This window comes from Erpetoichthys calabaricus, chromosome 5 (assembly GCF_900747795.2).
Source record: "Erpetoichthys calabaricus chromosome 5, fErpCal1.3, whole genome shotgun sequence".
Classification (NCBI taxonomy): domain Eukaryota; kingdom Metazoa; phylum Chordata; class Cladistia; order Polypteriformes; family Polypteridae; genus Erpetoichthys; species Erpetoichthys calabaricus.
The window spans coordinates 237,268,154-237,280,162 of record NC_041398.2 but is presented as its reverse complement, the minus strand read 5'-3'; the positions used below and the strand labels follow the sequence as shown (position 1 = coordinate 237,280,162).

The following is a 12,009-nucleotide window of genomic DNA, read 5'->3' as shown; positions in this document are numbered from 1 at the left end:
TAAATAATAAAATCATTAATAAATAGATAATAATACAAGAATAAACTCTGTGTTTTGTGTACTCACAACTGTAAACCTACTTTTGCCCACGACTGTATAATTATTAAAGAGAACATTTCATTTAGATTTCTGCAATCTGCATGCTGTATGATTCACCTGATTTCACAAATGTGTTCACTTCCTGAAGCTGAGTGGCTTTTTGTGCTTTCTCTAACCCTCTACTGGTAAAAAGTGGCTTTAGAAAATAAAATAAATAGCTGCCTGCAAGAAACATTAATTAGTGCTCACTGAGAAAGGCTTTGAAAGTATTTTAACTCTGGAGATTTTCTTAAAATAAAACGAATGAAGGCTTTTCCTTCCACATTTTCCATTCATTTTCCCATCCACCTTTTGAATCTGGTTTATGGTTATGTTTAGCCTAACACCATGGAAATAAACACAAGGTTGTAACCAACTCTAGATGGGGTGCCAGTTCATCATGGGGCACACACCTACACCACACACACTGATACCTGCTACTTTAGAGTTACTGTCAAATGATAAGCTTGGTACTTTTCAAGTTATTTCTTTACAAACATGGTGTATATGCATTTGCCACACAAAAATGTGTTCCAAAGTACAGCATTTTCTACCAATTTTAAAAAATATCCTGCCCACCCTGGCACTTTACAATGAAGGCAATGGGGTACTTTTGTCTTAAGGGTGAATCACGTACTCAAGGACATCAATGGAAATTAAGGAGAAGTGCATTTAAAACTAAAGCTAGGAATCACTTCTTTATGCAAAGGGTTGGGGGACTCGGAAGGAAACCAGCGAAACATGGAGTTAAAGCAGGAACCTTGACAACCTTGAAAAATCTGGATGAGATATTGGGACAGCTTATCTATTGGCTAAACAAACAGGCTTGATGGACTGAATGGCTCCTGCGGTTTGTCACATTTCTTATGTTTCTTGTGTATGAAGCACCACAGGAAAATGAAAGCCTAAAACTTACCAAAAGTGTCCTCTCCGAATTTCGCTAAAAGAAAATGCTTCTGTCGCATGTTTATGATAACAAAAGGAAACTGGAAGAAATATTTCTGGCACCATTTTTCTTGTGGTAAGGATACGTTTTCTATTTGGTTTCGTGAGTTCTCACATAAATATGGAAGTAAATCCAAACAAAACTGACCACACAAACACTTTATTCTTCTTTTGTTGTTTGAGAGGAAACCTCCACCCTGGGGGAAATCAAAGGTTATTACAGAAGATGACAAGAGCTCTGGTATCACACACAGCTGTTTTTCTTTTAGGACAGGGATCTCCAACACGTCGCTTGCGAGGCATCGGCAGCTCGAAACCCCCTTCCAAGTAGCTCGCCAAAGGGTTAATGAATCCTAAATTTGAAAACTTGATTAGTCAAATTAGGGGTGGGCGATCTTTCCAAAAAATCATATCACGATCCTTTTAACACAAAATCACAATCCACAATCTGAATTTCAATCTTTCTTTTCAATGTGGCCTACATTTAAGAGAATATCCGGACTCAAACTCATCAAGACCTAAGTAACACTTTATTTTAAATATCAAACAAAGTTGAATTCAATTGTTCTCTCGTTCGTTAGCTAAGTGGAGTTAAGGAACATGCCCCGAAGCTGGTAAGTGAGTGAGGAGAAAGCCCGCCCTCCCCTCGGCCCACCGCGTGTTTCTCGGATTCGCACAGATAAATCGTACCGCAAGTGAACTATGATACATAGCAAAATGAGAGAAGTCGCAAAATCAACTGGAATGTTCAAGCAAATTCTAGAAAAAAACCCGATCTAAATCCGTGAAGTAGTTCTCTCGTGAAAGCGGACAGACATACATACAGAGAGAAGTTGGATTTTATATCTCTATATATAATCTTCATTTGGATCTTGATCTTTGTTTGTCCGCAAATTAATTAGAAGAAGAAGCACTAGATGGCAGTAGAGAGACAGCTAAAACATAGGCATTGCATTAAGAATCTCCTCCAGGTTTATACTACTGAAGTCTGTAGTACTCCAGTCACACCTCAAAACACAGACATTCAAACTAAACAAATTGTTGTGCTTTAAATTAACTAATCTTTATATATAATCTTCATTTGGATCTTGATCTTTGTTTGTCCATGAATTCCATGCGTACGTAGACCACCTTCCAGTTTAGTACGTTGTTGTTACTCACGGATGTCAACAATGTGCCGGAATAACGAAAGGGGTGGTGGACAGTGTTACGCTGGTTAGCTCCTGAGGCCTGGTTAGAGAATGAGATTGCCGAAGATAAAAGGCACGTGCCTACGTAACATATGAATAAAAGAAAGACAGTGGGTAAAATGAATGACAACGTAACATCACGTTCTGGAAATTGTTATTGTTACGTTGTAGCCGGCGAGTGCTGCGTGTCTCACAGTTGTACCGTAGCTTGCTCACATGTCAGTGAAGTGATCCCTATTTATGCTTTAAAGAGCCTGGATACCTATGTGTCCCCCTTTTATAACCATTGCTCCGTGTGTATTTCCTTACTCTTTGGATTGCCACAAAGCAACCTGCGAGATTGGAGAAAGGTTGAGAAGAGATCATGAGAGGAAACGACAGCGTCGTGAAAACGAGACGGACTGTGAACGGAGAGAAGCAGAAATGATCCTACACCACCACATAATTACTATTCGGACAGTGATTCCGAGTAGGCCGTTCCTATCGAATCAATGTCCAAGGGTTTTCTTTTGTAATTTTGTTTCCCTTATAAAAAATCATAATGCTGTGCGACGAAGGGCCCAGTTCACGACTGGCAGCCCTTCACAGACAACTTTAACACGCACAATGTAGTTGGGCGCACATGGCTAGTATTATGTATTAGTAAACCTTCAAAATAATGTGCAGTTAAAGTCTCAACAGCATTCTCAGCATTTCTGGAGCTTAGTAGAGCCAGATAACTAGAAGAATCTTCACCAAGCAGCTCTGAAAATGTCTGCTTTGTTTGGGTCTCCATACCTCTGTGAGTCTGACACGAATGTCATGAAATCAAAGTTCAGAACAAGACTGAGAGACGAACATTGAAAAGACTCCATAAGAGTGAACCTAAGTGGCTCCACTCCACCATACACCTCAGTGCCAGTCATCTGACTAACTAAACAACACATCACACATGCAACTGAACATCTGAATAAAGTGAAACAGTGACATGTGACAAAATGAAGAAGTCAGATCTGTGTATTTGGAATTGCATTGTTTTGTTTTGACAGCATTCATGTTTTAATTCCATAGTGTGAGATACACTAGAAAATGAATACAGACATACAAAATGCACTTGCAGGTGAACTAAGTATTTTTTTGTGATGTTTTAATGCAAAATATGAGTTGTGGACACCAACATTTTGTAAATGTTCAGGCAAAACAAGCTTATTCAGTTTATTTGGGTTGAAATAAGCTATGGGAATAAACGTTAGAAAACACACGGAGCTCTCGGCCATTTTCATTTTGTAAAAGTAGCTCTCAGCGGAAAAAATGTTGGAGACCCCTGTTTTAGAATGGCTGAATGACACTTATAAGCTATTTAACAATGTGTGTGTAATCACAAAACACGGATCAGTACTCAATAACTGTCATGGCTTGAAAAATGGACGTATTCAGTACGTCTTAAATCTTTTGTTTTCCGGTGGTGCTTTGTGCCCGTTAATTCCAATGTAAAGCGCTAATACAGGCGAGATATATATATTTTTAATTTATTGAAAATACTGGACTTTGGAACACAGTTTGTGTGGCAAATGCATACATACCATTTTATGAAGAAATAACATCAAGTTGAAAAATGCGAACATATCCTTTAGCCATACATGAATGTATTGGTGGTGTGGGAGGAAAACTCCCATACAAGTAAAGGGAGAACATGTAAAATCCACCCAAGCAGCGACTGAGCCATGATTTTAAATAAATAGCTGTTGGCTAATCACTGTACCGTTATACCACCTATCAAAAATATGTTTTTTATGACATATGAATGTGGAAGATTGTGGGTTCACTTCCCGGTTCCTCCCTGTGTGGATAGCGCTTTGAGTATTGAGAAAAGCGCTATATAAATGTAATGAATTATTATTATTATTATTATTCTTGCACAGTATTTTTACGGTAGTGTTAAATGGAATTTTGTATGCTATGAAAACAATCCGCTTTAGAATTACAGTAATATTGTTTTTGTACAGTATGTTTCTTGTATCTATTAAGTACACGGCACTGCAGACAGTTTTCTATGGAGGTTGTATGTTACTCGGCACAGTTTGAAATCCATTCATTAAAACACCTTATCTGCAGGGACCTCGTGAAGCCGTGGTGTGGTTAGCCGTTCATCATCATCAAAAGCAAGCTTTAGAAATTTTTGCAAGAGAAATTGCGCCTGCTGGAACAGGAATGGGTGAGTATCTTAGAAACGCTGCTTTTGTTTAATACATTTCTAGATTTGACTTGACTGTTTTTTTAGTCTGTATTGTTGATTAAAAGCCGATGTCACAGTCCATGACTTTTAATTGTCGGGTATCTCAGACTTGCTGACTGCTTTTTTGGTCTCGTCACCGGATCACTTTAATTTACAGGACTGAAAATTGCTATATAAGTCAAATTTAGCAACTGCATGACGACTTTTAAGCACAGTTGTGCTCATTGGCAGCCAATAACATGCTATCTGATGACGCCAGTGCTGTATTAAGGGCTGATGGTATGACAAGTTCAAATGCAATCTCTGCCTTTTTTTTCCCCTATTCTGCTGTGGTACGTAAAAAAGAGACATCAGACAGACGAGCTTCTCTTCTGTTTGTGAAGTCCAAAACACCTGCGCTTTTCTTATTCTTTGTCACTGCATTATATACATTGTACTTCTGTGTGAGCATTCATTAGTTGTCAGCTCTCATGCACTTAGGACCCACCGCTACAACTAAAGATAACATCTGGGCAAGTCGCAGGGTAGTTGAAGTGAGCCATTGGGTGTGCCTCATTATTCACCTGGCCTTCTTGGTAGTGCACTGCTGATTGCCTCTGACTCACTAAGATTACGTAGATGAAGGCTTCAACTGAAAGTTGCTGAGTGGCTAGCCCTGACACCCGTGCAGCTTTAAAAAGTAAACAGTGTGGCAACGGAGGCACTTGTGATGCTGAACTACCATTTCCTTAATTAGACTGTCCGATCTTTAGCATCTTCCCAAAGTCCTTAAGTTCTTTATGAAAGTATGTCATGTCACTTTCTTTGTCACTTTTTCTTGTTTGATCATACAGCCAGCTTCCATTCTGACTCCAGGTTAGTAGCTGCAGTGTGCTGTACTGCTCAGATAAATGCAGGCAGACCCTGAAGACACATTTTAGGGTCAGGTGTAAATGTAACTATATACAATTATAATCTTGTATGAAATGCATGTTTAAGGAGGTCCTCAAAAAGCTGGACAGTGTGGGCTGCATTAGTTTTTAATATTGATGAAGCTGGCCACTTTAGAAAGGTCCATGTTTATAATCCATCCCGGGCTTTGAGTTTGACCCCCCTGCTGTACTGTGAACATGGGACAGACAAATGGCCAGGTCCTGCTGAATACTGAATCAATACTACTTTGTAGCTGAGTGTCATACCTAAAATACCTTTCAGTGAATGATTCATGTTTTCACCTATAAATAAATAAGACCAAATTATTTAAGATCAATTTTACTTGCAGTTTAGGAGTTGTTATGCTTTTGAACTACAGGCAGTCCCCGGGTTACGTACAAGATAGGTACAGTAGTTTTGTTCTTCAGTTTAATTTGTATGTAAGTCGGAACAGGTACATTATTTTAATAAATGCTATTGTTGACCGACTGTAACCAAGTGCTCTGCCAATGAATGATGGAGTTTCACCTCTCTCTGGCCTTTTTATTATTTCTACTTTATTTTCCATGGTGATGGTTTTTCTCCTCTTTATGTGTCACCAGTACTTGCATCAAATTTGTGTTTCAGAGACATTGTTGAAGGGTGAAGACAAAAGGTTAAGATGAGCTCTTCTGCACAGCACTGTACACAATATCACAGCAGGAAGGCATCCCTTGAGAGACAACTTCCTTCTATGTACGTAACAGTACAAGCAGGCTTGCTATTGAGAATGAATGGGGGCAGCGAGGGGCGATTCACCACCTGCCCAACACAGAGACCTCCACTTGCATACAGTATGCTGGCTGCAGCGTCAGCCCACCAAGAGCGAACACGGTACGGCCAAAGGCGGATAGTGAATCGCCCACCACCGCCCCCCATTCAACAGGCAGCCACCCCAGGCACACTACAATGCTGCCACCCACCGCCCCATTCACCCTCAATGGCTTCCGTTCAGCCCATACCGGATCACCGCTTGCAGCATCACCAGCCGTGAAACGCCCTCCTCTGCCCCATCCAGCTTCCGTCCAGTCAGGAGCAGTAGCTGCGGCGGCGTGGTGGGTGGGCCGCAAAGCAGCCCCCTTTGCTCCATCAAGCCTCGGTCCTGCACACGAGCGCTTGCCACGCACCCAGCCGCCCACTGAGAATGAATGGAGTGCGGCTCCCACTGCCCCATTCATCAACCCGAGCTGCCCGAGGGACACTACACTGCGTGAGCAGCGAAATCGCCCCCTCCAGCCACCGCTTGCAGCGTCCCCAGGCCGAAGATGATGGAGCGACAGTTACTGAGGAGCCTGCATTGCGTCCCCTAGACAGATGGACCACCTGCGGCACCGTTCGTAAGTCATATGTCGGATGTCCGTAACTTGGGGACTACCTGTATATAACAAAGCCTCTGGTTTAATAGAAAGAAAAATAGGCCAGTAGGTGTAATAACCAATTATTCATTAGAATAATTTATGTATTTCAAGTACACTACAGGTCAGTTTTAGAACACCTCAGTTTTTCTTCAAATTTAATCAGATGAAATGCAATGAATGACCTAAAATGATGCAAAGACTTAAACAGTAAACAGCCACAGGTTTAAATGTAGAGTTTAGGTTAGCAAAACCTGAAAAAAAAAGGAAATACCAAAATACAGTAAACCCTCGTTTATCACGGTTAATCCGTTCCAGACTCTACCGCGATAAATGAATTTCCACGAAGTAGGATTCTTTATTTATAAATCGAATATTTTCGCAGTTAGAGCATAGAAAACCTGTTTACGGCCTTCTAAATACGTTTAACATTATTAGAGCCCTCTAGACATGAAATAACACCCTTTAGTCAAAAGTTTAAACTGTGCTCCATGACAAGAGATGACAGTTCCGTCTCACAATTAAAAGAATGCAAACATATCTTCCTCTTCAAAGGAGTGCGCGTCAGGAGCAGAGAATGTCAGAGAGAGAGAGAAAAGCAAACAATCAAAAATCAATAGGGCTGTTCGGGCTTCCAAGTATGCGAAGCACCGCTGGACAAAGCAGCTGCAAGGAAGGGAGCAATATGAAGGTAGTCTTTCAGCATTTTTTAGAGGAGCATATGTATCCTCTAGGCCAGTGTGCAAACAGCCCCTCTGCTCACACCCCCTCCGTCAGGAGCAGAGAATGTCAGAGAGAGTGAGAGACAGAGAAAAGCAAACAATCAAAAATCAATATGTGCTGTTCGGGCTTTCAAGTATGTGAAGCACAGCGTGGGAAGCATATCGTATATCATTGAGGAGTTTTATTTAATACATAATACGTGCTGTGGTTGGGTAGCTTCTCAGCCATGTGCCAATAGCGTCCCTTGTATGAAATCAACTGGGCAAACCAACTGAGGAAGCATGCACCATAAATTAAAAGACCTATTGTCCGCAGAAATCCGCGAACCAGCAAAAAATCCATGATATATATTTAGATATGCTTACATTTAAAATCCACGATGGAGTGAAGCCACGAAAGTCGAAGTGCGATATAGCGAGGGATCACTGTATTACAAATGGGCCTCCCTCAGGGAACAACTAACAGGTTACAACCCACAGATGTTCTGCAGCAGTTAAAGGAAATGAAGCCTTGTAAGTAAACAATTTGCACAGGTGTCTCAACTTGTGCTGATTACTTAAAACCCTCTGTCTTAAAGCAGAGTTGGAATGCACTGCATCACTACACCCTCTGAAGTACTACTTGGACAATATTCTAGTGACAAGAAAACGGCAATTAACAAAATGAAATTCGACAGAGCATTATTACCCTTAGAAGTGTAGGCCTTTCATTTAGAGAAACTACAAGAAATATAAAAGTGTCAGTGAGGCCAGTGGTGTCCTACACAATCCAAAGGCACTTGGGAACTAGAAGAGACTCTTGACAGGAAGAGATCTCGCAAAGCCAAAGTCACCAGCCAATCAGTAAACAAGTTTCTGAGGGTCACCAGCTTGTGTGATCACAGGCGCCTCACAACACAACAGTTACAAGCACAGCGTAACAGTGCAGGTCGACAAAAGCCGAGTGTCAGTCTGTACTGTGAAGAGGAGACTTTGTGCTGCAGGTTTGACAGGGTGAGTGTCAGGAAGAAAGCCATTCCTTTAAGGACAGAATAGGGCCTTGAAATAGCAACTGTGGACTACTGCAGACTGGAAGAAAGACTTAGGGACTGATGAATCAGAATTTGAAATCTTCAGTTCATCACGCAGGGTGTTAGAACGCCGTCAAGTTGATGATGGTGATGGTTCCCCAGTGAAGGTTCAAGTGTGATGGTCTGGGGTTCTTTTGCTGGAGGCAGAGTTGGTGACTTGCCCAGAGTGACTGGCATTTTGAATAACAAGGGTTACCACAGTTTGGCTGTTATATCAGCAAAATGGGGCTACTTTGATGAATCAAAAATGTGAATCTAAGTTTGTACACTTAATAACTCCTTGACTTAAGTTTTTTATTTGCAATTATTTGTTCAAGTTTTTTATTTGCGATTGTTTATTTGTTCTATGCCTTGATTTCATGAAACATTAAACTGCGTGTATCTCCATAAAAACTGAAAAAGTGTACTAAAACTTTGGACTGGTAGTGTATTTACTACAGAAAAGGAAACAGAGATTTAGGGTTAATGTCTTCTGACTCATTGTTTCTTTAATCCCTTTCCGTAACAAATCCTTTTCTAGAACATGGCCAATTAAAATCAACAAATCTTTGTTATGTATGGAGTTGCACAGTTTCTTAAGACTATGCAACAAAAAAGTTGCCTAATGAGCAGGCTGGAAAAGATCATGTAATAGATTTGAAAACCAAGTTTTGTAAGAGATTTTACATGATCTTCAAACCTCCTATCCTCATATCTGTAATCCTTTAAGCCATCAAAGTATTTCTTTGTAGAAACAGTAAAAATAGAACTCTTGAGTAACATTATTAAAAAAGTTGTTCATTTCAGTTTTGTTGTGACTGGTTTACAGGAAAAAATAATCATAAGCAATTGTGTGACCTTCTGCCGAATGCCACAAGCTGTGAGGCCATTACGTTACAGTGAATTTCTATATTTCAGTTGTTAGAGATATTTTTAAGAAAGCATTTTGATCTCAAAATGTCATATTTCAAATGTATAACATACCAAATGATGAAACAGCACTGATTATATGTTCCATGATGGTTCATAAAAGAGCAAAACCTTACCTCAAATCCTAGACAGGGAGAAACACTTGAGTCTGCTTCCAAAAGACCTGGAGGCGGGGGGACCTGCATATATAGTGCCTGCCTGTGGAGTAGCAGGTCCAGAGAGAATGGACCTTGGCTGCCAAGGAAAACTGAACAGTCTGTTCAACATGTAGATAAGAGCCATGCCAATGATAGTCAAACAAAGAATGAAACCAATCAAGACATCGGCAAAATATTAGTTTGACCTAAATCAACTGTCTGGGATATCATTAAGAAGGAAGGACACACTAGTTAGCTCAGTAATCACAAAGGGACTGGTAGGCCAAGGAAGGCCATCACTGCCGATGACAGAAGAATCCTCACTCTGGTAAAGAAATATCCCCAAATGTCTCTCTCTGACAGATCAGAAACAGACTTTAGGGGGCAGATGTGTGTGTGTCAGAGACGACTATCAGCAGAAGGCTTCATGAACAGAAACACAGAGGCCACACTGCAAGATGCAAACCACCAGTGAGCCACAAAAAGATGAATAAGGAATTAAAAGAGCCTGCAGAATTCTGGGAAAAGTTCTTGTGGACAAACAAGACAAACATGAACCTGCATCAGAGTGATGGCAAGAGCAAAGTGTGGAGACGAAAAGGAACTGCCTGAGATCCAAAGCAGACCACCTGATCTATGGTACACATGGTGCTGGTAGTGTTATGGCTTGGGCATGTATGGCTGCCACAGGTGCCGGCACACTTCTCTTCATTGATGTTGTAACTGCTGTCAGCAGTGGCACAAGGAATTATGAGATGTATAGAAACATCTGATCTGCTCAAGTTCCAGTAAGTACCACCAAACTCACTGGACAACGCTTTATCCTACAACAAGATAATTCAATTCAATTCAATTCAATTTTATTTGTCATTCAGCAGAACATCCAAGATGTGCTGCAGAACGAAAATACGATGCACAAGACATAAATAAAAACACATAGTTAAAATCAGCCTACAATAAAATACTAGAATGCTTCATTTAAAAGACGAACGGCAGTAGGAAAAAAACTGTTTTTAAACCTGGTAGTTCTACATTTCAGGCTGCGGTACCTTCTGCTTGAGGGCATGAGGGAAAAGAGTTCAGAGGCAGGATAAGTTGGGTCTCTAGAAATCCGCACAGCTCTGGCCAGACAGCGTTGTTTTGCCAAATCTTGTACATTTGGCAACGGGGCTCCAATGATCCTCTCCGCAGCCCTCACCACTTTCCTCAGTGCTTTCCAGTCCGAAGCGCTGCAGCTATCCTGCCACAGAGAGCTGCTGCTGGTTAGCACGCTCTCTATGGTCCCTCTGTAAAAAGTGGTGAGGACTGACTTACTGAGATGGGCCCTCTTTAGCCTCCGCAGAAAGATCAAGCGCTAGTGAGCTTTCTTGATGACGGAGGAGGTGTGCAGGGACCAGGTGAGGTTGTTCGTCACATTAACTCCCAGGAACTTAGTAGACTGCACAGTTTCCACAGCAGTGTTCTTAATGTAGACTGGGATGTGTATCAGCTGTTTCTTCCTGAAGTCGATCACCAGTTCTTTTGTTTTTTCGACATTCAGTATCAGATTGTTTTTATCACACCATTCCACAAATGACTTCACCTCCTCTCTGTAATCCCCCTCCCCGTCACCTCGAATGAGACCCACCACTGTTGTGTCGTCCACATAGTTAATAATTTGGTTTGTGCTGAACTTGGCACAACAATTGTGGGTCATGAGCGTGAAGAGGAGGGGACTTAGAACACACCCCTGTGGAGAACCTGTGCTCAAGGAGATGTTATCTGATTTATTCTTTCCTACCCGTACGTACTGTGGCCTATCCATTAGAAAGTCCAATATCCAGTTTTGCAGAGGTATGCCCAGTCCCAATGGGCCCAGTTTGCTCAACAAGTTCTGAGGGATGATGGTATTAAAAGCCGAACTAAAATCAACAAACAGCATGCGGACCATAGCGTCTGTATTCTCCAGATGTTCCAATGAAAAATGGAGTGCAATAGATATGGCATCCTCTGTGGCACGGTTGGAGCGGAAGGCGAATTGGAGTGGGTCAAATGAGGAGGGTAGGACAGAAGTAATGTGGTCCTTGATCAGCCTCTCGAAACATTTCATCACTATTGATGTTAAGGCTACAGGGCGATAGTCATTCATGGTTGTGACTATGGGTTTTTTCGGAACTGGGATGATTTCTGAGGTTTTAAAGCAAGATGGCACAACAGCCTGACACAGAGAGATGTTAAATATATCCGTAAGGACATGTGTCAGCTGCTCCGCACATCCTTTGAGTACACAACCTGGTATCTGGTCTGGTCCCGCAGCTTTCCTTGGATTAATTCTCCTCAAAGTCCGTAGAACATCATCCGGTTCCAGACACACTGCCTTCTCATCAGGATGAGGGGTGGCCTTCACTGGTGATGTATAACATGCTGCTCAGACATCAAAGCTAAAAAAAATCGAACA

General features: G+C 41.4%; 1 protein-coding gene across 1 annotated transcript in view; it reads left to right on the top strand.

Annotated features, from left to right (window-relative positions):
* Nucleotides 1–12,009, top strand: part of LOC114652330 (uncharacterized) — a 161,152-nt gene that overhangs the window by 60,857 nt on the left and 88,286 nt on the right. The window contains exon 13 of the mRNA XM_028802674.2: nt 4,308–4,407. Coding sequence (XP_028658507.1) covers nt 4,308–4,407 — 100 coding nt within the window. The remainder of the gene's footprint in view (nt 1–4,307; nt 4,408–12,009) is intronic.